Here is a 27,950-nt window from a genome sequence, read left to right on the forward strand (position 1 = left end):
CATTAGGATATGTACTAAGCTGCTCTATCTAATGACCCGCCGGAGGAGGAATCTAATACAAAGTTGTGTCTTGGTGGGAAGTTCTGTGTCGGGGAAAAGTGCCAGGTTGATAAGGATAATCTATTGTTCATTTGCCAACTGTGTTACATCAGAACTAGAGACGCGATGAACAATCGATGAAACGATAAGTCGACAAGTTAGCACATCTCGAAACCGGTTATTTAGAAAATGAGTGAAACTGTCTCCGAGGTTGATTCGAAGTGTAGTGTGTAGTTCAGATGAACTACAGTGCTGGGAGGGAGTGGAAGCTATTTATATCCTGTGTGAGTTTAGTCAGATAGACAGACCGACAACACCACAGAGGAACCAACAACACCAGGTGAGCGGTGCTCGGAATACGGGCTTCTGATTTTAACGGATTCACGCGTTGATTCGTTTCTACTTTTTAATTCCCTTGCCACATACTCGGAGAAGTGGAATCCACTCAATAGTTGTCCCCATTGTAAATATGTTGGATTATTTTTCTGGGACTCTGAGTTGTGATGACATTTCAAAGCTCAAGGTCAGCCATGTATTGAACATTCGGTGTATGGATCGCCAAGGAGATGCACGTGGTCTGTGATTTAACACTAAACGGTGTTTAGCATCTCCCCCTCTTTTCTGTATAATATATGTTTATTACGGGGAATCACTCACTTGGGAGCACAGGTGACTTCTGTAACGTTAATATTTTGTGTGTGTGCGAAATAGTTAATCGGATGATAGCTGAAGACAGGAGATTATATATATATATATACATCGTTTCAATAAATTATACAATGTAGATAATGTGGAAGTGCAGGCAGTTATTTATCAGCATAATTTCCGAACAATTTGTGAAACGCAAGAATGGTTTCTCACTTTCTGCTGCGGTGTTTAAGGTCAGGTACATATTAATAGGGTCATTGGGGTTTTCCACAATTTCCAACAATTACCGCTTTCTCTGAGTCATCTCATTGAATAATTTGTTTTGTGACTGTTCAACAACATGGGGTGTCTTCCGAGAAAGTAATTGGCCTGATCTGCCCTCGAGGTGAGGTTCCGCACCATAATCTTTTAGACACGATTAATCCCGTTTGGGTCTCTGCGGCGCCTCTGGCAGTGCCATAGCTCCGGGGAATGCCTGGCTCAAAGCTTGGACACATTCCAAGCGAGTGAAATGGCAATGGGACCAGACAGAAAAACAATCGGTGCTCTGTAGAGATCAGAAATCTGAAAACGTAGATATTAAAGCTTCCCCACCCACCAATAGTACCTCTCTTTCACCAGTTTATCTGAAAGACACGTTCTATCATGAGCTATCACCAATATCTGAACTAATCCAGTATCTCGTAAAATATAATTTTGCTTACTTGTTTCAGTAGAGGAATACTTCTCTCTTAGAAGCAAAATCTTTAAAGGTAAAGTTTATTTATTAGTCTCAAGTAAGGTTTACATTAACACTGCAATGAAGTTACTGTGAAATTCCCCTCCAGTGGTATAACTTCCAGTGGTGTGACTTCACCAGTATTCAAGATAGAATCTCCCTGACTGCCTTACATAATTACATCCAGTGGTGTAGTAGGTTCTAAGGGAACTTTACATCTCTACTATTGTTTTGGATTTATCACTGGTTTCTTTTCTGAGGAATGCTTAGACAATCCTACTACAATTGGCTTTCTTTTAAGCTTCCAACATGTCCTGCTTTACCACAATTAAAGCATAAATTTTTCCCTTTATCTCTCTTTTTTGGTTTGTTTCCTCAGTTTGTACCAATGCGAAGACCACAACAGCCCCGCCCCATTCCGCAGCATTATCTTTCACTTGTTTTTCAGTTTTGCTTTCACTGAACATTTTCCTTTGTTCCCCTATTTGCTGTCTTATCTTTATGCCACTCCATGATGTGGTGATGCCAGAGTTGGACTGGGGTAGTCACAGTAAGAAGTCTCACAGCATCAGGTTTATTTGGTAGCATGAGCTTTCAAAGTACTGTATCTTCATCAGGTGAATGATGATGGGGCAGCACACCTTCATCACTCACTTGAAAAGTACCTTATTTAGTCCTTAGTGCCACCATTAACACTCTCTTTATATTGCACCTATGTTAATCCCTCCTTAGCTCTGACCTATCCCTGGGCATCCATTCTGCCTTCCTCCCCCTCCTCTCCAATCATTTAATTCATCACATTTCTACCGCAGTTCAGTTCTGAGGAAGAGTCATAAGAGGAAAACTTCAAACATTAACTGTTTCTTTCTCCATAGGTGTAGCCAGACCTGCTGAGTTTATCCAGCATTTTTAGTTTTTGTTACAAATTTCTTTACAATGTTTTTATCTTCAACGTTATCACCCTTATTAATCATAGAATCCAACAGTGCAGAAGGAAGCCATTCGGCCCATCAAGTTTGTACTGACCACAATTCCACCCAGGCCCTATCCCCATAAACACGTGCATTTACTCTGGCTAGGCTCCCTGACACTAAGGGGGCAATTTAGCACAGCCAATCCACCGAACCCACACATCTTTGGATTGTGGGAGGAAACTGGAGTACCCAGAAGAAACCCACACAGACAGTTTCAGTCCTCCCTTAATGCCAGAATCTTTTCCAAATTTCTGATTCTTCCAGATATGAGTCCATAAATGGAGATTAAGGCTCTCTGTTGTCTCTGTAAGATAGCATATCCATTAGCTAAAAATGCAGCTTCCCATGTTTTAGAAACTTTTGGGTCCTCCAAATGTGACTTAATAGATACTGGAATGCTGTTCCTAAATTCTTCCAGGATCATGACCTTCCTCGCCTTCCCCCCCACCCCCCCCCCCCCCCGCATTTTTAGAAGTCTAAGCTGATTTTATTGAATGGTTGAATGGTCGTACCCATGACATCTCTTTATCTCCAAAATATTCTACAAATGTCTAATTCCGTTTTTCCTGGTAGTCCAAAATCTTAATTGTTATGCCTTAAGAACTAGTTTATATGGATTAAGTACCATGTTTTTAATTATCTCAGAATCTGAGGGTTGCTTTTCAAAAATACTCAAATAAAGATCTGTTGCTTTGCCCACCAAACACTTCTCAAAGTCTAAGGCAATGTTCACTTGGGTGTGAGGGCGATCTGGCTGCGACATCTGTTACTCTATCGATCGCTAGGGTTGATTCGGCTGATCTGGCTAGCTAGGCGGGTGTCCCCCTTCCCTCACAGCTCCATGTGCGTCCCTCCCGAAACTCAGCGCTCAGTCACAGAGGATGACCCCCTAGAAAAGGACTGCTCCATCAGTCTAGGGTATATGACGTAGCTACACTCCCCTACTAGGCTAAACCTCCAACACCATTTGTAGGATGATGTAGGGAGTCAAGCTCCAAGACTTCAGACACTTGGGCCACTGTAATTGCAGCAGTTTTCCCAAAAGAGGCAAAACATCTTAATATTCTGGTGGCAAAATCTGACTAGAATTTGAAATTGATAGTGAATTGTAATCCTTGCCAGAAGTATTTTGACCAGACCGTGATGCTTGCACTGGGAGAATAAGCTGTGAGTTGTGAGATTTGAATGCATTCTGGTCTTGCCCAGATTTGATGGAGCAATAGCAGCTGCAGTCATAGCCAGAGAGACATGTGCAGTTTCATGTTAGGGCACAGATTCCTTTCCATCATTGTCAAACTCGAACACCATTAGCTTGCCTCCAGCTGTATCCGTCCCTGCAACAGCACAGCTCAGGACATCCTGTAGTGCAAGTGTTACATTACTCTGATACAAAACTCTGATACTGAGGCTTACTCCTTTGGAGGGAGGGTAATAAATGGTTGAATTCATGACAGCACAATTCCCCAAGATAATCTGAAAGGTATGCCACAGACAAAATCAAATTATTCAAAACTGAATGGTTTCCTTGACCACAAAGTTGTGGATGCAGAAGATCAAGCCAAGGATAGGCTATACAGAATAAACCACTTTGGTTTGTCTGAATCTAACCAGAGGGATCTGGAAGTTATGACATTAGACGATCAATGTGAAAGTTAATTTTAGAATATGCAGCTTTGAGCTCATGTGATATAGATAGAAAACAATGATTGATGATTTTGTCAGTAGAGACAAAAGAAAAGAGATAAATGGAAAGAATGCAATTTTATGGATACAGCATTCTCTTGGAATGCACTATGGAGTTGGTCATCATCTCTACTCCCCTGGAGACACTCTGGAAAGACCTACTGGAAAAGCTGCAAAGAACTTGTTACAGAACAGGCATTGATATGAGGCCTTTGTAGCAGGGGAATGATGTTTGCGAGCCATAGGGTGTGGAATGACTGTTGGCACAACATCCGTGGCAGTCATGCTAAAGATACAGCACTTTACCAGACCGTCACCTCACAAATGAGGTGGTCCATGATAACAGATCAGATAGATTGCATTCTATAAAATTGCATTTTCAACAATAAGGCTTAGAAATAATGAGCAGAGAAATGTTGCAACATTTGTCTTAAAGATTTAACTTTTGAATATTGCTTTGTGTGGGTGCGGCAATTTGAATATTATAGTTGCTTATCCCAAGTCTAAACACTAACAAAGTCCAAACTAACTTTGCCTAAAATGGTCATTAAAAAATTGAAAATATCAAAGCAAAGTAACTTTGAATTGTGCAATAAATATTTTAATAATATTCAACACAAGCAAAAGCACATACATGTAATGCCCATTTCATGTAACAGAATTGCATAAACAATCCAAAATTTTATTTTAAATGTTCTACTCTTTAGGCATACACTGATGTTGCTTTTTAAAATTAGAAATGAATTATTAAGTTTATAATACTGGATAGCAAATTGGCAGTATCATGTTTGGATTTATGCATGTTTTTCTTATTTGAGGTAACAGAGCTGTTCTTGCAGACACTGAACCATGAATCGGAACAATATTGCTGCTTTTTTTGCTGTAATTCTCTGGCTAAGTGCTGCATCAGAGACGTTAACTTCAGGTATGACCTCAAGAAGCAGATGGTGTACACTTGCTAAAATGTGTTCTTCAGTTATGTAACTTCTCAAAATCTTTTGATTCAGAGTTCCTCTTTTCAAAGCCTCTATTTTGTTCCAGTTGATCCACCAGCTGACCTACAGGTCACAGACCTGGGCCACCTGGGTCCACTTCAGATCCGTTGGAAAGCTCCACTAAGTTTAACCAGCAAGAAGTTGTGTGCAGTCCGCTACATGTTGTCCTATTGCAATGTGGATTCAACAAATTGTAAGGTAAATGAACTCATTGAATATGAGTTTTACCAAAACATAGAGGAGGATTTTCCACACCACCACCACCACCAACCCCCCCACAGTGTGGTCACCGGCAGGACTGGAGAAGATGTCTGTGGTGTTTTGCATGGCTCACCTGTCCTGATGCTTGGGAATCCCTCTTGAGGGAATCGTCTTTGGCAGGACTGGAAGATCCTGTGGTGGGCAGGGCTGGAAAATCCCTCTCTAAAATGCTGTTACCATTTCCATTACAAGAAAGTAAATTTTGATCAGTGTACAAAACCAAAAGGGATTGAAATCAGAATTAGCTTTGGAAGTTAACTAGCCAGAAGGCCACCCCCATCATAATAGCATAAGAGTGGCATTTTTCTCACATCTGCGCTATTCTATTGCCGTATGGAGTATAATAGACTCCATTGGAAAGTATGGTACATCTCTCTGGAGGACACGAGTGCCATTCCTTGGTTGATCCACCAGGAACCAACCTTGAGAAATGTCAATGAGGTAAATGTAATTACTTCAGTCTTTATTTTTATCACAAGACCAGTTGAAATTATTGAAACCTGCACTTGGGAAAGCTTTGCACAGAAGTCAATCAATTCTATTGATTAATTTCAACGTGATACTTTGGATAGAAACCTGAGCAGTTTCCATTGTTATCTTATTTGTAACATTCTTAAATTAATGAAGTTTCCCTTATCAATATCAGGGTGCTTTATGTTCAGTATTTGTTCGGCAACATTATGTGAGATGGAAAAATCAAGCCACCTTCATTTGAAAAGGGCTTAGATTATGAACGATGTGAGAGAGCACAACTGGTATTGAAGTACTTTGTATCTTGTGCATTTTCCCCATCTTTTTAAAAATTTTCCTGCTCCTGTACTGGCTGCTTCCCTGTGGTTACAGTTTTCTCCAATCAGCTAAGGTCCAGTCCACATGCTTGTGTGATGTAAAAGATCCCATGGTACTAGTTTGAAGGGGAACAGGGGATTGACTCTGCTATCCTGACCAATCTTTATTCCTCAATCACTAAAACAGATTATCGATCATTTCCCATTCCTGTTTGTTGCATATATTGGCTGCTGCATTGGCTGCAAAGGACATACGATATTGATGAAAGAAGCTATATAAATGCAAGTCTTTTTTTTGAGTGCTGCTGACAGTTCCTTTTTCAGGCCATTGTTGTAACAGCACATGCATCAAATGGAGGACTGGCACATGTGACTTACTTATCTATCTTTTCTGAAAACAGCATTTTGAAACAGGGGTGCAGTGAGTGAAAGGCCAGCTCTTTTGCTTTTGGGTGAATGGTCAAGAATAATGGGATGAAAACTGCCCTCCTCTAATGTTCTATGTGAAATGAATACAGGTACTCTCAAACCAATTCTAGTGGTCTTGAGTTCACAATTCAAAATAGCAACTGGAGTACTGTGTGCATTTTTGGGCGCCGCACCTGCGCAAAGATATTTTGGCCTTGGAGGGAGTGCAGAGGAGGTTTACTAGGCTGATACTGGAGTTGAGGGGGTTGAGCTATGAGGAGAGGCTGAATAAACTGGGCTTGTACTCGTTAGAGTTTAGAAGAATGAGAGGAGATCTCATTGAGACGTATAAGATGATGAATGGGATGGATAGGATAGAGGTGGAAAGACTCTTCCCGCTCAAAAAAGACAATAGGACTAGGGGGCACAGCCTCAAGATAAAAGGGGGGCGGTTTAGAACGGAGTTGAGGAGGAACTTCTTCACTCAAAGGGTGGTGAATCTCTGGAATTCTCTGCCCGTTGAAGTGGTGGAGGCTGCCTCGCTAAATATTTTTAAGACGCGGGTTGATGGGTTTTTGATAGGAGAGGGGATTAAGGGTTATGGGGAGAGGGCGGGAAAGTGGAACTGAGCAGTGACAGATCAGCCATGATCTTATTGAATGGCGGGGCAGGCTCGAAGGGCTGGATGGCCTACTCCTGCTCCTATTTCTTATGTTCTTATGTTCTTAAAACTAATCCTAATGTATGGAATTTTGATAGTCACGTTGGTGCAATGAATGGTTTGCTTAAGAGATTGAGGCTAAGGAACTAGTTAGGTTGGCTAGAGTAAATGTTGGACTCTTACAAGGCGAGAAGGGGGATTAATAATGGGAAACGAGGAAATGGCCAAGGCTTTAAACAAGTTTGTTGTGTCTGTCTTCACAGTGGAGGATACAAATAGCACACCAATAATTGATGGTCATGGGGCTGTAGGGGGTGAGGACATTGAAATGATCAATATTACTAAAACTGCAGTGCTGGGTAGAGTAATGGGACTAAAGGTAGACAAGTCCCCTGGTCTGGATGGAATGCATCCCAGGGTACTAAAAGAAATGGCAGAAGTAATAGCAAATGCATTAGTTGTATTTTATCAAAATTTGCTGGACTCTGTGGAAGTGCCGGCTGATTGGAAAACAGCTAATGTAACACCACTGTTTAAAACAGGAGGTAGACCAAAGGCAGGTAACTACAGGCCAGTTAGCTTAATACCTGTAGTTGGGAACATGCTGGAATCTATCATTAATGAAGAAATAGCAGGACACTTGGAAAAGAATGGTTCAATCAAGCAGATACAGCATGGATTCGTGAATTCTTTATTAAATGTAAAACACAGTGAGACTATGAAGTGAGTAAAAAAAGTAAACTATTCAGCTGGATAAACTTGTGTCATATTTGGAAAAGTTTGGGTAATAGAAGCTGTCTATGTTATAGCTCACATAGGGCTATTTTGTGTTGACTGTGGATGAGCAAATTGGAAAATAAAATTGTTGATTCCCTCTTACTTAGTGTTCCTCATCTTGGAAAAAAATGACAATAAATCCTCCATCTGTTTTAGATCCTTCCTCTCCCTAAAGAATAATTTGATTGAAATTCTAGTTTAAACAAAGAAATGAACTTTTGGGAACAGTAAATTCAAATGTCCTATCTATTGTGTAAAGTGTTGAATGGGGATATTTTTATCTTTGATGGATTTGTTTCTTCTGATAGCGTGTAATCACCAAACAACTGGAATACACAGATGGATTTAACCTCAACAAGGGAATACAAGTGAAACTCCAGACACTCGTGAAAGAACAATGCACAAATGGAACTGAGCAACAAAGTGACTGGGTTGAAACAGTATACTGGCCACCCATGGATGGTAAATCACCACATGCAGAAGATATCTTGTTTCAATTTTCTCCTGTGCCTTTGTAAAGTGATAAATGGCAATGATAGTTACCAATTATAAAATACTTCTTTTATATTTCTAGGCAAGTAACTTGAAATGCTGGAAAATCTCAGCAGGTCTGGCAACATCGCTAAGGAGAGAAAAGAGCTGATGTTTCGAGTCTAGATCATACTTTGTCAAAGAATGGACATTTGAATTTATTATTCCCATGATTTCATTTCTTTGTTTAAACTAGAATTTCAGTTAAATTATTCTTCGGGGAGAGGAGGGATCTAAAACAGATGGAGGATTTATTTTCATTCTTTTTCCAAGAAGTGAGAGGGAATTAACAGTTTTATTTTCCAATTTGCTCACCCACAGTCAGTACAAAATAGCCCTATGTGACCTATAGCATAGCCAGAGCTTTGACAAAGGGTCATCTGGACTCGAAACATCTGCTCTTTTCTCCCCTTACAGATGCTGCCAGAACTGCTGAGATTTTCCAGCATTTTCTGTTTTGGCTTCAGATTCCAACATCCGTAGTAATTTGCTTTTAACTTGAAATACTGGATTTATATTCACATGTTTCCAATTCCCTTAATAAACAAGTAAAATAAACGCGGCCCTTTCAGTGAATAGAGAAGGCAGCTCACTAGCTCCTTCTTAAGGACAGCTAGCAATAGACAATAGATGCTGGCCTTACCCATGATACCTGCATCCCAAAAATGTTTTATTTCAAACCATGAATTCAACTGCTTTTGCATCGCACTAAGTTCGATAACCTGTAGTACCTTGAATATACTCATTCAGGAGTCCTTTCTCACCAAACTGGCAATAGTCATGGACCAGCACAGCTGTAGCAGAAGGCCAGTTTATATCCCTCATTAACTGTAACTGGCAGAAACCAGCTCCTCTGAAGTGTAAAGCTGACTGCTAAAACTGCCCAGATGCTGTGAAAATTGGGAAGGTCACCACAAACTGCAACATAGATAATAAAATTTGAACATGCTCCATGATTAACATTAGTGTGCAATTGCTAGTTGTGCTGCTCCCAATTATAGACAGAGGTTGGAAAACTGAACATGGCAGACCAGCAGAGCTGAATCAAGGCACACACCAGGGAAGTTGATGACACGTGTATATAAATTAAAGAGGAGAAGAGGTCAATATATGTTGAAATGATGAGATGCACTGTGGTTTTTGCATCTGTGCATCGTTGTAAACTCCTGGTATTAGACTCAAGCCAATGCAGTGTCACACAGCACTAGATAGTTTAGATAAAACAAGGAAGAGTAACAGTAAATCTGAGGTTTCTATTCAGATGTTACTGTGATGTTTGTTCTGATTGATATGAATGTAGTGCTAAATGAGTCATCGAGGCTGTACTCACTAGGATGCAACAAAATCTTAAACACGGATTGGTTCTGCCAGGCTTTAAGTTTTGTCATTTGGATGGTGCCAATCTGGGAGTAGATATCATGAGCTCCTTACACTTAAGCTTGAAATAAGAGTGGAGTGAGAAGGGAGTGGAAGTTTATTAATATGGTTGACTATGGACAAAAATAGCTTATTTCTACGTTACTTTTATCTGCCCTATTCATCTTCCTCTTTGACTATCCAAGTCGAAAATTACCAAAGTGGCAGTCTTTGGACTTGCAACACAAGTCGTTCGTGGAAACCATTTCATAAGTCAAAGCCGTTATATGTCGGAACCGATGTTTCCTACAGGGAAAAAATGTTAAAAATGGGAGATTAGTTCTGTCGGCAGGGCAAGGCAGATTGCAACCCCAGGCCCAATTTGCCCAAAAGTGCTGAATTGACGAGAAAACTGGTGGAACTCATGACTATTTTTTCACTTAAACTTCAGACCAAATATCCGCACTCTGTGCAATGCAGAGGTCACAATTGTGAATGTTATTAAAAGTTTGGAGGATGGGGCCTATTCGCATGGAGTCTGACAGTACCGTATGTGCAGTGGCCCCAATCTGTCAGATCACAGTTGCTGGCCAACTTGTTCAATGGCCAGCCTTGGATTCTGACAACGCTGCTCCCCAACTACCCCCAGGGCTCGATCACGGCCCCCAGGGGCATTCCCTGGCCAGCCTCAACTCTTTCCCTCCCCCCTCCAAGTTAGAGCACAATGATCTCCAGTACACTGCCTACTCCCCCCAGCAGACCACCCCTGCGGGAAGCAGACCACCCCCCAATCCCGTCCCCCACAGACTACCATCCCCCAGCCCACCCTGATCGCTGGCCTCCCTCCAACCCTGACCAATCCTAATGCAGACTGGCAGTGGAACTCCACACCCCCACCAATCACCCACAATAGGCCCTGCCCCCTTAGAACTGCCCACAATAGGCCCCTCCCCTTTCTCCTGCCCCCTTCTCAGGCTCCATCCCCTGGTCCTACCCCCTACACTGCTCCCCAAGTTGCCCTCTGTGCATGATTACTTTTCCCCTTGGGCAGTGCAGGGGGCACCATCCCCTGCTGCCCAATCACTGGCAGCCCCAATTACTCCCCCCCCCACCTTCACTCTGGCGGTGTCTCCTGCTAGTTTTCCGCAAGTGGGGAGCTACTCTAAACCCCACCGGAGTGAGATACTCCTGGCGGGGTGGGGAATGCTATTGGGCTCAGAGAACTCTGTGCCAGAGCCGATTAATCACATTTAAAACACGTTAAAATGACTTAACTCTGTCTCAGCCAGTTCCCAGCGTGGTCACGTCTGTGCCTGCCCTCCAGCCGTGGGAGACACACACGCGTCGGGAATGCACACACAAACCCGCAAAATGGCCGACATGCGATTCTCCCATCCCAATGCATCGGGATGGGAAAATCCATCCCCCCTCCCTTACCCATGGGTTTTAGACGTTTGTCACCATGGATGCAAACCGGGTCACAGCAACTGTTCTCTGTAACTGAGCAAGCGAACGGCCTCAGACTGTAGGCACAGAAGTTCCCGTTGTAATCAATGGGAGATCAGCCAGAGGGGAGAGGCAAGAGTTTTTAACCAGTAAAGTGTGGCCTCGTTCCCCAGTTTTCAAAAGTAGGTTTTTGGTTTCTGGGGCTGTAGCTCGGTCAGGCACTGCCGGCACAGCGACTCTTCTCTTTAGTGATCCTCTGGTCTGGAATGATGGTCTGGTGAGTGAGGGGTGCAAGGGGAGGGTGGGGTTCAGTGTTTCGCAGCAGATTCACAATTGTCCCAGGCTCCTTCAAAATATATCAAAATGATAAATCATATTTATAATAGTTTAACAGATGGGTTGGTGGCATTGCAAACTCAAAGCTGACATCATGAATTCAAAGCAGGGAGTCAATTTTTATTGTAGTTATTGTAATCATGATTGGATGGTTCGATGTCACTTGAATATTGTAAAGCTGAAGACTGCGTCTTGTTAACTTCCTATTTTTATTAGCTTGCCTTGGCATACTTCCCAGTCAGCAGATTGAGAGCTCAAGTCCAAATCCAGAAATTAGAACACATAATGCAGGCTGACATCTCCATGCAAATCTAAGGCCAAATTTACTGCTGGAGGTGCAATTTTTAGATGAGACTTTAGAAGGCCCCATTTGCATTCTACAGTGGACATAGAAGACCCCATGGCCATATTCAAAACAGAGCAGGAAAGTTCACGTGGTGCCCAAGCCAGTACTTATCCTTCAACCAACATCAGTTAACCGATTCTCTGGCCATTTATTTCACTGAGAGATTGTGCTGTGTGCAAATTGGCCACCGTGCTGTCATGATTACAGCAGCATACAGTCTTAAAAGCACTTGATTGGCTTTAAATTATTTCTACTTGCTGATTCCATTTATGTACAGAGTGAAGTCAATAAAACCAGATTGTCTTGAATGTACATCCCATTATTACATAGTAAGACACATCCGCTGCTATCACACACTTTCATTACGGTGAATAACATATAGCTATCCAATTTGCTTCAAAGAGAAGAATGACCTTTTTTGATTAATCTCAATCCATATATTTACTTATCAGATAAAACAATTAACATTCTCTTTTTCCTTTAGGACATGCAGATTCCAAAGTTAGGGACTTGCAATGCGTTGTTTACAACCTGGAACATATGAACTGTGTATGGCAGAATGGAATGAGTGCACCATATGATATCAAGTACAGACTTTATTACTGGTATGTACCACAGTGCTGATAGCTCAATAAACCAGGTTCATGTAAAAGAAAGTTGATGCATTGTCACAGGCATCAGAAAACTAACACAGAATTGCTTGTTTTGTTAATGTACCAAAGAAAGTACAACCAATGTTGTTGGTCAACGATTAAAGGTCAGTAACAGCGACAGTACTTTCTCAAAGGAAGTTGCCCGCAAAGATCTAATGACTTTTGTGGTGTGGACATTCCCCTTTCTGATGTGGGTTTGAATATGGCACTAGGAAAATGGGATTGGCTAGTATTGAGCAACAGCGATGTCATCATGAAGGGCAAACAGCCAATCATTTTGGTGGTTTGCAATAGCCACAAACCAGGAAATAAAACACATTTATACCTTCATTTAAACTTTTACAGACAGCAAATTAAATGATTTGGAGTTGTATATGACATTAAGTCAGAAGCCAAAATATCATAAACTTTTAAAATATAAAGAATTAAAAATGTGATTAGCATCATGACTGGATGGATTTGTAATTCTACAAATATAAAATTATTTTCTTGGGGGGCCAGAGCGATTTCCCAGCAGTAACTCCAAACTTAACAGTTACACCTCATTCAACAAGAGTTTCTACAATGGGACTCCTAGTGTAAATGGTCAAGTCCTTGTTAGTTTTGTGAACTCTACTTGATTGCAGTCTTGGGATTGAAATGAGGGGCTTCAAAAGCACAACCATCAGCATCTTCTAGATTTCTGTGTTTAGCTGCACATGTACAGACTCCAGAAGCTGCTGTCAATTTCACTGGGGTAATGATGTGAACACTAACAGTTTCACTCTCATTACCACCACAAAACTGGGACCAATTATTAAACAATCAATAGGTATACATCATTAAAGAACAAGTGTGTCTGGAGCAACACTTGCTAGTTAAAGTGATTTTCCAGTATTGATGAAATAGCAGAAAACAACGCTATTTAATAAAATATACACTAATTTGAATGTAATCATCTCATATTATAGCACCAAAACAGAATATTGTTAGTACAGTTTGCTGTGGTGCGTTCTCCAACAGAATAATCTAAGAACAGAGAAATTTACAGCACAGGAACAGGCCCTCCAAGCCTGCACCGACTGTGCTGCCCAACTGAACTAAAACCCCCTACCCTTCCAGGGACCATATCCCTCTATTCCCATCCTATTCATGTATTTGTCCAGTTGCCCCTTAAAAGTCACTACTGTATCTGCTTTCACTACCTCCCCGGTCAACGAGTTCCAGGCACTCATCACCCTCTGTGTAAAAAAAAAACTTGCCTCATACATTTAATTTCATTTCAGTTGCCTGCTAACTGCTCACATCATTTCAGGTTACACTTTACACACAACTATATACTTCGCTTTTTAAAAAGTGAAATAAGCATAACTTCTTTGGGGAAACCAAATCACACAATATGCATTCAGGTTGTAACTGTCAGTTACATTTAATAAATTTTATTAATAGTAAATTTATAAACTTGTAGTTGTAATACCAACCTCCATGACTGTGAAGTTAAAACAAATACAGACTAAACCTAATGCATCCTTTAAATAAAAGAAATAACCACAATTAAATGACAGCTTGCCCTAATGGTTTTTGTCCACCACAAACCCATAATAATTATATATATCTAAATATTTTAGATAAAGACATTCAAAGAGCAAAGAAAATTACAGCACAGGAACAGGCCTTTCGGCTCTCCAAGCCTGCACCTCGTTCAATTTATATTCAATTTATATTTAACAGACTCTGGTTGCAGCATCTTTTGTTTTTGAAAAGATGACCTGTATGTGAATTTGAGAAAACTTAAGGAACAGATGGAGCCCTTAGTAGATCTCTGTTAAAATTGTGGAACATGACTGATCAATTAAAAATGCAGCAACAGAATCAAAACATGGGAGAAGTTCACTGTTTTCGCACGAAAGTGACTATTTTTATTATAAACGTGTCTGTTTGCCAGAGTATTGTGTACATTGTAGAGTTACTGTCTATTACAAAGTTTAATATTATCCCATGCCTTGCGCACATAGCTGTAAACTCCATTGTAGTTAATTTATTTTTCAATGTTATCAGGCATGAAGATCTGCAGCACACAATGGAGTGTGATAATTACATTGAAAATCAGGGGACTAATGTTGGCTGCCATTTTCACAGTGACGATCTCATTGAATTCAGTGATTTCAACATATGCATAAATGGCTCCTCAGCCATGGGGCCAGTGAGACCAGCATACTACACTTTACAGCTGCAGGATCTAGGTAACATGAGCTCATAGCCTTCAATGAAGGCAACTTATGTTTATTTTGCAATGTTGTCTCAAAGACAGAGATTTATCTGACTGTATTTGAAAGGCCAAATTCGGTATAAAGTAACACACCCAAAAATGTCTAGCCTCATGTTAAAACAAGTGACATTGATCCAAATTAATTAAACAAGCACAGTGCTGTTACACTTTATTGCTGAACTTTGGCTGCCACTCAGCTTGAGATGAGCTAACCTGTTAGAATCCAGAAAATGGAAAGGTGGGTGAGGGTGGGGAGAGGGGGACAAGGGGGCATGGATAAGGGGGTTGCAAGATGGGTAGGGTGGAGAGGAGAGTAGGGGGCAGGGTGGGTGGGTGTTAGGGATGTGGGTGTAGGCGGGGCAGGGGAGGGGCGATGTGCTGTGAGGGGGGCACTGAGGCGCGGGGGCGGGGGGTGGTGGGGAATGGAGCATTGTCAAAAAATTCAATGCTGCCAGTTAGCAATTGAACAATCTGATCTCAACCTCAATCATCAGCAAAGTGATGGAAGGTGTCATTGATAGTGTTAGCAAGCTGCACTACCTTCTCATTTATGCTCAACTTGGATTCCAGCAAGAGCGCTTAGCTTCTGACTTTTCATCCTCGGTCCATATATGAACAAAAGAGATCAATTCAGGAGGTTAGGTGAGAGTGGCTGTCCCTAACATCAAGGTAGCATTTGACCAAATGTGGCATCAAGAAGCCCGAGCAAAACTGGAGTCAGTTTTGAATCGGGGGGAAAATCTCTCCATTGCTTGGAGCATTAGCCAGTACAAAGGAAGATGGTTGTGGTCATTGGAAGGCAATTATGTCTGTTCCAGGGCATCTCTGCAGGCTAGAAAGGATATTATTAAACTTGAAAGAGTGCAGAAAAGATTGACTAGGATGCTTCTGGGACTTGATGGTTTGAGTTATAAAGAAAGGCTGGATAGACTGGGACTGAGGCTGAGGGGTGATCTTATAGAAGTCTATACAATAGTGAGGGACATAGATCAGCTAGATAGTGAATATCTTTTCCCAAAGGTAAAGGAGACTAAAACTGGAGGGCATAGGTTTAAGGTGAGAGGGAAGAGGTACAAAAGGGTCCAGAGGGGCAATTTTTTCACCCACAGGTGGCGGGTGTCAGGAACAAGCTGCCAGAGGTAGTAGCAGAGGCAGGTACAAGTTTGTCTTTTCATAAGCGTTTAGACAGTTACATGAAGAAGATGGGTATAAAGGGATGTGGGCCAAATGCAGGAAATTGGGATTAGTTTAGGAGTTTAAAAAAAGGGTGGCATGGACAAGTTGGGCTGAAAGGTCTGTTTCCATGCTGTAAACCTCTATGACTCCGTGACTGTAATTCCCCAAGCTAGTGACCCAAGCCCAACCATCTTTAGCTGCTTCATCCATAACCTATCCTCCAGCATAAGATCAGAAGTGGGGGTGTTTGTTGATGATTACACAATATTCAGTACTGTTCAGACTTCTCAGGTATCGAAGCAGTGGGTGCCAGTGGTGCAACATGTACTAGCTCATCAGAGATGCACGTAACCCATGAAAGAATAATTGATTAAAAAAACTAAAAGCATTGTGGCAACTGCAGAATAGCAAACACTTACTAGTTGCACAGAAACAGAAAACACTGGAAAAACTCAACAGATCTGACACCATCTGTGGAGCGAGAATAGAGCCAATGTTTCAGTCAGGATGACTGACGGTATGGTAGCACAGTAGTTAGCACTGCTGCTTCACAGCTCCAGGGTCCTGGGTTCGATTCCTGGCTTGGGTCACTGTCTGTGTGGAGTTTGCACATTCTCCTTGTGTCTGCGTGGGTTTCCTCCAGGTACTCCAGTTTCCTCCCACAGTCCAAAGATGTGCAGGGTTAGGTTGATTGGCCATGCTAAGAAATTGCCCCTTAGTATCCAGGGATGCGTAGGTCAGGGGGATTAGTGGGTATAATATGTAGGGATATGGCGGTAGGGCCTGGGTGGGATTGTGTTCAGCGCAGACTCGATGGGCCGAAGGGCCTCTTTCTGCACTGTAAGGTTCTACGATCTATGACTCTTTGCCTACTCTCATGGTATTGGTTCTATTCTCTCTTCACAAATGCTGTCAGACCTGCTGAGATTTTCCCACATTTTCTGTTTCTGTTTCAGAATGCAGCATCTGCAGTATTTTGCCTCCATATTAAAGTTTTAATAGTTTATTTATTAGTCACAAGTAATGCTTACATTAACACTGCAATGAAGTGAAATTCCTCGAGCCTTTACGCATCTTTCAGACTGCGGGAGGAAACCGGAGCACCCGGAAGAAACCCACGCAGATATGGGGAAAATGTGCAAACTCCACACAGTGACCCAAGCCGGGAATCGTACCCGGGTACCTGGAGCTGTGAGGCAGCAATGCTAACCACTGTGCCACATTGAGTGGAATCAGTGCAATTCATGAAGACAGTGGGATTGTGTGAAGGATGATGAGGATACATTCAATGAAGCCTTGTATTTGGGCACAGTGGTTAGCACTGCTGCCTCACAACGCCAAGTATACAGTTTGATTCCCAGCTTGGATCACTGTCTGTGTGGAGTTTGCACATTTTCCCCGTGGGTTTCCTCTGGGTGCTCTGGTTTCCTCCCACATTCTGAAAGATGTGCTGGTTAGGTTCATTGACCTGAACAGGCGCCGGACTGTGGCAACTCGGGGAATTTCACAATAATTTCATTGCAGTATTAATGTCAGCCTTACTTGTGGCTAATAAAATAAACTTTAACTTCAAAAAAAATGCTTGCAGAGTGCATGCACCCCAGAGCTAGCCCTGCTGTTTCTGAATGTCCACTGGGAAAGTCATGCTTTGGCAAAGATGGCATCAGTCACTTCCTAAATGTGAGGATGGACAAAAGAGTAGAGCTGCTTGGATCTTAATCGAATCAGTCGATTTTGTGTTAACTGAGCCAGCTGTTTGTACGTCTTGTTGCACCTGGTAGCACAACTCTGTGACAGTTCCCTAAACAGGTTGGGTCTCCTTACACATTGTTCCTCACCAAACCGCAAGTATGTTGAGCTGCACCTCTCCATGCTATTTAAAAGTGTGAGGGTTCAGAGCTAACGAGAAGCTAAATACTAAATGAACGTAATTTAACGTAATCAAATCAGTCATATGAAATGGCCTTTGTAGATGTTTAGCTTTCATTTTGATGCTTGTGACTAAAATTGTTGCACTTTTAGTTAAGGTTGCAGCCCCTGATCTGATCAACCTGACCTCATCAAGAACAGAAACCATTTATATTCAATGGAAGCCTCCAGTTAGTAAAATCAAGGCTCACTGTCTAAAATATGAAGTACAATTCCATGGGAAAAGCTCCAACTGGCAGGTATGCAAGTTCATTGCGCGAACAAACAAGTTTCTTGGTGCAATACATTAGATACTCCGAGGCAAGAAGTTTACTGATTAGTCAATAGGTGTAGGAATCAAAGAATGAGACATGGGCTCTATCCCCCACCATCACCCATCCCGGCCAGTCTCCCAGTGATTATGGCTGTGAAACTGGTGAACTGAACTTTTAGCCCAGATTCTCCATTCTACACTTCCATTAACTAATACTCTGCACCAATTGCCTCACCTTACAAAAACTTTACAGCACAGAAACAGACCATTAAGCATAACTGGTCTGTGACACTGCTTGAGCTCCACTCCAGCCTGCTCCTCCTATCTTGCTTCATGTCACCCTAGCTAAATATTCTTAAATTCCTTTTTCTGCATGTACTTACTTCACTTCCCTTTCCCTTGCAAAATAGTCTCCAATTACTTAGCCACTGGAACAGTGTTCAAGAATATTTTGCTGCTTTCTAAACTGTCTGTCGTTCTTCACTTTTCTTGACTTTAGATGTCAGTGGTTAGCACTGCTGCCCCGCAGTGCCAGGGACCCGGGTTCGATTCCTGGCTTGGGTCACTGTGCAGAGTTTCCTCCCACAGCCTGAAAGCTGTGCTGATTAGGTGCATTGGTCATGCTAAAATTCTCTCTTGGTGCACCCGAATTTGTGCCCGAGTAGCGGATTTTCACAGTAACTTCATTGCAGTGTTAATGTAAGCCTACTTGTGACACTAATAAATAAACTTATAAACTTATGATACCTCTTTAGTTGAAATTTGATATGGTTCGAGAGGGTATTTTAAGGGACTTTTGGATAAATACATGGAACATAGTAAGATAGAGGGTTATGAGTATGCCTAGTAGGGAGGGACATGTTCGGCGCAACTTGTGGGCCGAAGGGCCTGTTTGTGCTATAGTTTTTCTATGTTTCTATGAAAAGGATAGCAGTGTAGTTCACACATCCTCTGGCAGTGGATCTGATTCCATTTCTCAGTCTACATGGTCCTCTGCTTTAGAAAATAAATACTTCTGACATCTGGATTGACGTGAGTCAATGTCTCAACTTCTACAAAGCTAGAGCGACCAGCTGCCAAGCTTCAAATGCATTAAACAGGAGTGTCAAATTGGTTGTCTTCTTCCTCCAGCAGCTTTTCCCTGCCAGAGCTGTCTCCTGGATTTGACGAATTTATCTACCATCTGTCCTAATGGTTGAGCTGTCAGTTTCTCTTTGAAAAAGTTAACCTTTTTTGGTGTGCTTCTCTGTTTTAATTCCACTGGATTGAATGTGTTCTATCATTGCTTTGTATTAAGTTAGTGATCCTGGTGCTAAGTGTAGTGCACTGGCCACTATGCCCCTGGTATGGAGTGGGAAACCAGCAAGTCTTCCCACTTCAGGTTGCCTACAAGTACACTTGTGAATACCAGATACAAATTGGGCTGGGCTCAGCTGTGATATAGAACAAAGAACAAAGAAAATTACAGCAGAGGAGTGGGCCGTTCGGCCCTCCAAGCCTGCACCAGCCATGCTGCCTGACTGAACTAAAATCCCCTATGCTTCTGGGGACCATATCCCTAGGATTGAACTGGTTATTGTCACAACTCACAAGTGAGAAATGGAAGGTAAACGCATTCCTGGAACTATTCCCTAGAATGTAATCAACCATGAGGAAGGGATAGAGAAAATTGTGAGAGAAAAGAATTGTTGCATTTCTTCAATTGGTTCCAACATTATGTCCAATGTTCAGTTTCATTTTTTTATCAGTTCTATAACTTGAAAGCAGCAAGGTGCAATATAGTATATCTTGTATCTCTCTCAAGATGTCTGTCTCCTTATTTACCCCCATCTTGTCATTCTTTCTTCCTTCCCATTCCTTCTCTTTAGAAATATTCACCCTCTCCCTAAGAATGGCCATTATTCTTCTTGTCCTGAAATCTCTATTGCACTTGCATTGGTACTTTCTAAAGCCCTGAAAATGCTGCTAATTGTCACCATTGGAACAATTTTTCGAATTGGCCAATTTGTTGGTGATCTAATAAAAATCAAAGCAGAGTAACAACAGAAATTGTTGGAAATGCACAAGGCATGTATTGGCATCAATAAAGGAAAAAGCAAGAACATAAGAAATAGGAGCAGGAGTAGGCCATCCAGCCCTTCGAGCCTGCCCCGCCATTCAATAAGATCATGGCTGATCTGTCGTGGCTCAGTTCCACATTCCCGCCCTCTCCCCATAACCCTTAATCCCCTTGCCTATCAAAAACCTATCAACCTGCGTCTTAAATATATTTAGCGAGGCAGCCTCCACCACTTCAATGGGCAGAGAATTCCAGAGATTCACCACCCTTTGAGTGAAGAAGTTCCTCCTCAACTCTGTTCTAACCCCCCCCCCCACTTTATCTTGAGGTTGTGCCCTCTAGTCCTACTGTCCTTTCTGAGCGGGAAGAGCCTCTCCACCTCTATCCTATCCATCCCATTCATCATTTTATATGTCTCGATGAGATCTCCCCTCATTCTTCTAAACTCTAACAAGTACAAGCCTAGTTTATTTAGCCTCTCCTCATAGTTCAACCCCCTCAACTCTGGTATCAGCCTAGTAAACCTCCCCTGCACTCCCTCCAAGGCCAAAATATCCTTGCGTAAGTGCGGCGACCAAAACTGCACACAGTACTCCAGCTGCGGCCTCACCAGTGCCCTGTACAGGTGCAGCAAGACCTCCCTACTTTTATATTCAATCCCCCTCGCTATGAAGGCCAGCATCCCATTCGCCTTCCTGACCACCTGCTGCACCTGCAGGCTGGGTTTTTGCGACTCATGCACAAGGACCCCGAGGTCCCTCTGCACCGTCGCATGCTGCAGTTTTTCGCCATGTAAGTAATAGTCCTTCCTACCATTATTCCTACCAAAGTGGACAACTTCACACTTGCCAACATTAAATTCCATTTGCCAGTTCTTGGCCCATTCGCCCAGCCTATCTAGATCCTTCTGCAGACTCTCCACACCCTCCGCACAATTTGCCGTTCCACCAATCTTGGTGTCATCAGCAAATTTCGACACCATACACTGGGTTCCCTCCTCCAGATCATCTATATAAATGGTAAATAGCTGAGGCCCCAGCACCGACCCTTGGGGCACTCCACTAGTCACCAACCGCCAATCCGAATAGCACCCGTTAACCCCCACTCTCTGCCTCCTATTTGACAGCCAGTCCCCTATCCACGCTAACACCCTACCCCCAACTCCATACCCCCTGACCTTCTGTAACAACCTCTTGTGTGGCACCTTATCAAACGCCTTCTGAAAATCAAAAAACACCACATCCACTGGCTCACCTCTATCCACCGCCCTAGACACATCCTCATAGAACTCCAATAAATTTGTCAGACACGACTTCCCCTTAACGAAACCTTGCTGTGTCTGCTCTATCAAGCAATTCCCCTCAAGATGCCTTGCTATTTTCTCCTTGATCACGGACTCTAACATTTTACCTACAACAGACGTTAAACTAACCGGCCTATAATTCCCTGCCTTTTGCCTGCCACCCTTCTTAAACAACAGCATAACATTAGCCGTTTTCCAATCTTCCGGCACTTACCCGGAATCCAGCGACGTCTGGAAAATAACCACCAAGGCATCCACTATCACCTCCGCCATTTCTTTCAGAACCCTTGGATGCATTCCATCCGGTCCTGGGGACTTGTCCACAATCAGTCCCTCCAGTCTTTCGAGCACTGCCTCTCTAGTAACAATAATGTCATTCAGGCCCTCCACTCCTACCATCTTTCCATCGCTAACACCCGGCAAGTTATTCACGTCCTCCTCCGTGAAGAACGAAACAAAAGTTATTCAAGGCCTCAGCCATTTCCCCATCCCCTACCACTAAGTCCCCCCTCTCATCCTCTAAGGGTCCAATGTTCACCCTAGTCAGCCTCTTCCTTTTTATATATTTATAAAAACTCTTGCTATCCTTTTTTATATGAAGTGCTAGCCCAGCTTCATAGTTTCTCCTACCCTTCTTTATCAACTTCTTTGTCATTCTTTGTTGATATTTAAACCTCTCCCAATCCTCTTCTCGCCCACTACTCTTAGCTACTCTAAACGTTTCAAGGTTAACGTTTCAATGGTAAATCCTTTGTTGGATCAGGAATATAGCAACATGTCATTGGAAATATTTTCAATTGTGTGCTATTTCTATGCTTGAAAGTGTATTTAAAAAAAAACTATGCTTTGTTTCCAGTCTAAAATAATTCCTGACCCTGTTACCTCGACAACTCTGAATATGACAGCTAATGCAATGTATTGTGTCCGTGTGAGAGCAACTGTTAATATGTTCTGTGCTGATGAGAGCATTTGGAGTGATTGGAGCTCTATCCGCTGCTTAACAGGTATGTTCACCACTTAAAGAATCGAGTGTAAAGTTTATTTATTAGACCCAAGTAGGCTTACGTTCACACTGCAATGAAGTTACTGTAAAAATCCCCTCATCGCCACACACCTGTTCAGGTACGTTGAAGGAGAATTTAGCATGGCCAATGTACCTAGCCTGCACATCTTTAGACTGTGGGAGGAAACTGAAGCATCCAGAGGAAACACGCGCAGACATAGGGAGAATGTGCAAACTCCACACAGACAGTGACCCAAACTGGGAATTGAACCCGGGTCCCTGGCGCTGTGAGGCAACAGTGCTAAGCACTGTGCCACCGTGCGCCTTATCTAATGGGTGTATGTGAGAATTCGGTAACAAGTCATAAAACGAATGCAAATCTTTACAATTAGTTTCTTTTATTTTGTATATTTAGTTTATATCAAAATATATATTGCAGTACCAACATAACCTGTGAAACTAAACACAAGAACCTTGCGTTTCTTTAGTCAGACTTTAACTATTTTAACAGACTTTAAGTAACAGGCAACTAACCTCTCATGGGTCTAAATTGTCAGAAGTGTCAAAAATAGTGTTAATTACAATGTGGATAGGCCAAACCTGTTAAACCATAAGATAAGCCCGCCATCCCAGAAATGAGTTGCATGAACGTTCTCTGAACTGTTCTCGTGCAATAGTATCTTTTACTTGCAACAAAGTTGGCTGAAAGTAAACAAATAATGAACAATCACATGACTTTTTTCACCACATGCCAGCATTCTGATGAGCTATTGTTCAAAGCAGTGTCCTCATTTAGCATGCTATGTTATTGTTACTGTGAAATTAAACAATATTGAATTCCAAAGCTCCGAACAATCCTCATGTAATTACTTCAGCCGCAAGCAAAATTGCAGCAGAAAATAGCCCTTCAGTGTAATGCATGCAGAAGCCTGTTCTCCATATTATTTCAGTGACTTCAAATGAAGAGAACTATTGTATCCTGGTGGGCGGTGTGTGTGGGGAGGGATGGAAATACCTTAGCCAGATTTAACAAAGCTGCCAGGTGACTTTATTCTTTATATTCAAAAGCAAATATACAGAAGTGTTTGGAACCAAATTCATCAGAAATTGAATCTCTTCCCTTTCCTTTTTTTAATTAAACCCTATTGAGGCAAAATAATGAATGTTAGTTGTTTGAACTGGCATTGATCATTCAAACTGTAGGAAATAAATGTTTGGACAAAGGAACCATAATTGAGTTAATAAATCTTGCGAAGTTCCTCTGACCTGGTCAAGTAACTTAATATTAAGGAGACAGATGTTGGCAGTGGTGCAAATATTTTTTAGAACTTTGCTTGGGTTTAATACTGGGTTTTATGTCCAATAATGGTTTGAGGCAAAACAGATGGCACCGTAACAGGCAAATAGTGTTTTTTTTTGACTTGTTTTCAATGAAACAAAGCCAATTTCTGATCTTCTTATCTGCAGAACATTCAGACAGTGACGATGATGCAACCAAGCGTAACATCTTTGTAGAACTGATTGTTCTTACGGCTTTAGTACTGTTTGTATTGATGGTATGTTTTAGCAGTATCTACACCTGGATCAGATGGAAAAGGTAAGAGCATTTAAAAGGAATTTAGGACTTGGTGGCAGAAGTAAGCCATTTGGCCTGTCAAACTCCAGTAAAAAGTCCAACGCCGGCATACCCACATCCTGTCAAACTCCACACAGACAGTGACCCAAGCCAGGAGTTGAACCCAGTCCCTGGCACTGTCAGGCAGCAGTGTTAACCACTATGCCACCATGCTATCCTGGCTACACCCCTTTATTGACTCTCCATCTTCTCTTGACAACTTACTTTCCTACTTGCTGTCCTCAGTAAATTTAACTTCCATACATTTTGTAATTTCATCCAAGTATATGATGTAGATTATAAATAGTTGAAAACCCAGGACTAATCCCTATGGCACTCGACTAGTTATAGCTTGCCAAGATGGAAAAGGTCTGTTTATTCCTGCTGTTAGCTTCCTGTTAGCCAGCCAATTGTTTATCCATGCTAATAGGTTACTCCCTACACCATGTTCTTTTCTCCTTTCTTGTGACCTTTGATGTTATACCTTAGCAAATGGCTTTTGGAAATCCAGGTACACTACATCTACAGATGCCCCTTTATCCACTTAATGTAATGGCAATGTGGCTTGTTCCTAACATCAAATCACCCATGGTTTTAAAAATATAATCAGAAATCCAAAGCTCACAAAAATTGCTTAAAAATATGCTCATTTCTATGTGACTGCAATAATCATATGGCAACTAATATGTAAATGTTAATACTTGTTAATGTTACTGTTCCACTGGACAGCTACATCTGCTAGCTATAAACATGATTTCAATATACCTTTTCCTCGGCTCTAATGCATCACTTATAAACAAGGTGGAGGTTAAATACTAAACATGTTTCCCTTGCAAAAACATTTAATTGCAGAAAAGATTGGAAACATGCTTTATTACGAAATTACATGTACATACCTGATGTATATCATGTTGAAGTAATATAGTAAGTGAAATCATGAAGAGGTGTAGTAACATTTGTATTAATAACTACTTTCCTGAAATTCATTTTTATTACTTTTCTTTCCTAGATTGATTGCAAAGAAGAAACCTAACATGTTGCTCAATGACGACATCAAGGATGTCACAAAAAACATCTACATAGACTGTTAAACTTTGCTTATGCTGTCTGAGTATTGTTGAATATTGATGGATCCCAGTTATTGCATAGTAAATATATCCATTTTTAACTTTCATTTTCACTTTGTAGTGACCAGGTGAAAAGGGGTGAACTGGTTTCCCTCAATCCAACCTCCTTGGTTGGTCACAATAAAAGTTTCTCTATTAATGAGGATTTACCTTTTCCAAATCAGAATGTGTTTTACTATAAAAGCTGAGAGCAATAAGGAGTCAGTCAAAGAAAGTTTTCTTGAGTCAAAGAACGAGCAAATTTATTAACTATTAAACCTGAGAAAAATAAGAAAAACACAATGTCAAGAATTCGAAGCTTGTGCAGTTTTGTACACACTCGGGTATCAGAAATAAGGGAAATTAGAGCTCAGTAGAAAAATAAATATAGAGATCATTGTCCTTTGAAAGTCTTTAAGGCATAGCTTTTAAATATTGCGGGCAATTTGTGTTAGCTGATTTCTTGAATGTGGTCAGACCCAGAAGATGTTGCAATTATTACGAGATCTCAGTTTGCTAGTAGGTTTATGGTAAGGCGACATTCCCATATTTAAAAGAGAGAGAAGGAGAGAGCATTCCTCAGTTTGTTTCCTCTGCTGGGCAGATTGAAACTGCCTATATTGCTTGCAATCCTTCACAAGTGGCTGGCCGCCTTGGTTTGAAATACTTCATCCATTGTGTATTTCCGAGAGGTTTTGTGTGGTCTGCCTGTGGCAGCCATTGATTCAATATCCAGTATTTTGTATTTTTAATGTCTTTTTTTTTCAACAATTAAGAGTTTAGATTTGTGTCTTGACTACAGAAAATATCTCTCTCCCTCCACACTCTCCTGAGAGTGAATTGTTGGTTTTCACCTCCACCTTGGAATGTGGCCTTGCATTTTTTAAGCAGTTTGCATTGTCTCAGTTCAAATTGCAAAACATCCAGTCATCTGAAAATAGAACAATCTTATTTTCAAAGATAAAGGGAGTCAGGATGGTGGAAGACTTGGAAGGGAGTTGGCTTTCCTGTATGCCTGCCACCTTTATTTTCTTAGATGGCCAAGTTTGCTGGTTTGGAAGGTGTTGTTGAAGGAACCTTGGTGAGTTGCTGCCAAGTTTAATCTTTAAGCTGATCTTTTTTCCTAGTAGTGTGACGCCTAAAATAGTGCCTTGGGTGGAAATATGATTTATAGGAAAAGTGCTTAGATGTACTGTGGTGATTTTTGTATTTAGACAATTGTGTTAATTCTTGCAAAAACTCTTGGCTGTTTTTGATAATCATTTGTGAAATACATTTATGAATCAAAAGGACCAAGTCTTCTGCGGGAAACATTATAACTGAAAAACAGATGAAATAGGTGAATAAGATAATCAATGTTTCCAGCTTAATGGGTTTATAATCATTTAAATATGCACCTTAATGCTGTTTAACAACATTTAAAAAAAAAGCTCCCATCTTTAGCAGTGCCACATCAAAAAATTGCAGTCATTTTTAGCTGCTGAATGTTCATGTAACATGAGCAGGCAAAGGTTTCCGGGTGGTTTCCTGGGCTCAATATAAAATTGTTCTTTGCAATCTCCTTGATAAGAACATAAGAGCTAGAAGCAGGAGTTGGCCATCTGGCTCCTCGAGCCTGCTCCGCCATTCAATAAGATGATGGCTGATCTTTGCGTGGACTCAGCTCCACTTACCTGCCCGCTCACCATAACCCTTAATTCCTTTATTGTTCAAAAATTTATCTTGCCCTAAAAACATTCAAGGAGGTAACCTCAACTGCTTCACTGGGCGGCAAAATTTCACAATTCACTATCCTTTGTGTGAAGAAGTTGTGTGAAGAAATTAATTAACAAGGCCACAAAAATGCTCTGAAAGCTCTGGTGCAAAAGTGAAGACAAAAACTGATAAACAATGAGTATCCTTTATGAGTTATGTCCCTCAGAAACATCCCACATTGCTTCACCCTGGAGCAAACTCAGTTGACTCAGTTAGTTAAGAAAATACAGAAGCCATTTTGTACAAAGTGGGGTCTTGCTGGCAGCATTGAAAGAAATGGCTAGATAATGTTTTTGTTGAAAGAATGTTGAAGAGAACATCAGGAGAACACCACTTACCTCTTCTAAGGAGATCATGGAAGCAAACAGCACATGCAGATGGAGCTTTGGCTTAATGTCTCACCCAAAGCATTTAAAATGCTTTGTAAAATGAAAACACAAGTGTAAGTTGACATTGTACAGTTGTATTTTTGATTGATATTTGGTATACTTGTCATTCAGATGTAAAACTTTTCAATTAAAATATATTTCTTCACTGCATTGACTAATTGAATTAAGAACTTGGAGCAAGATTGGCACAGTGGGGATTTCTTATCATAGAACATAGAACATTACAGCGCAGAACAGGCCCTTCGGCCCACGATGTTGCGCCGACCAGCTTTTAAAAAAAACAACACTAACCCACTAATCTAAACCTATCCCATTTCGTCCATAAACCTATCCACAGATCTCTTAAACGCCCCCAAACTAGGCGCATTTACAACTGCAGCTGGCAGGGCATTCCAGTCCCTCACCACCCTCTGGGTAAAGAACCTACCCCTGACATCAGTCCTATAACTACCCCCCCTTAATTTAAAGCCGTGCCCCCTCGTGCTAGCTTTCTC

General features: G+C 41.5%; 1 protein-coding gene across 4 annotated transcripts in view; it reads left to right on the forward strand.

Annotated features, from left to right (window-relative positions):
- LOC145342296 (interleukin-13 receptor subunit alpha-2-like) overlaps positions 1-27,560 on the forward strand; it is a 28,027-nt gene extending 467 nt beyond the window's left edge. The window contains exons 1-10 of one of the 4 annotated variants that reach the window (XM_080187752.1): positions 158-379; positions 4,888-4,987; positions 5,104-5,255; positions 8,261-8,414; positions 12,452-12,572; positions 14,658-14,842; positions 18,067-18,212; positions 22,445-22,592; positions 24,059-24,188; positions 25,216-27,560. In XM_080187752.1, the coding sequence (XP_080043878.1) occupies positions 4,912-4,987; positions 5,104-5,255; positions 8,261-8,414; positions 12,452-12,572; positions 14,658-14,842; positions 18,067-18,212; positions 22,445-22,592; positions 24,059-24,188; positions 25,216-25,297 (1,194 nt within the window). In that variant the 5' untranslated portion in view covers positions 158-379; positions 4,888-4,911 and the 3' untranslated portion in view covers positions 25,298-27,560. Of the gene's footprint in view, positions 1-157; positions 380-1,418; positions 1,440-4,880; positions 4,988-5,103; positions 5,256-8,260; positions 8,415-12,451; positions 12,573-14,657; positions 14,843-18,066; positions 18,213-22,444; positions 22,593-24,058; positions 24,189-25,215 lie in introns of those variants that run through there. The other 3 variants (XM_080187751.1, XM_080187754.1, XM_080187753.1) reach the window with 3 other exon arrangements.
- The last annotated feature ends 390 nt before the right edge of the window (positions 27,561-27,950 follow it).

Source organism: Carcharhinus amblyrhynchos, chromosome 4 (assembly GCF_965287045.1).
Source record: "Carcharhinus amblyrhynchos chromosome 4, sCarAmb.v2.hapA, whole genome shotgun sequence".
NCBI lineage: Eukaryota > Metazoa > Chordata > Chondrichthyes > Carcharhiniformes > Carcharhinidae > Carcharhinus > Carcharhinus amblyrhynchos.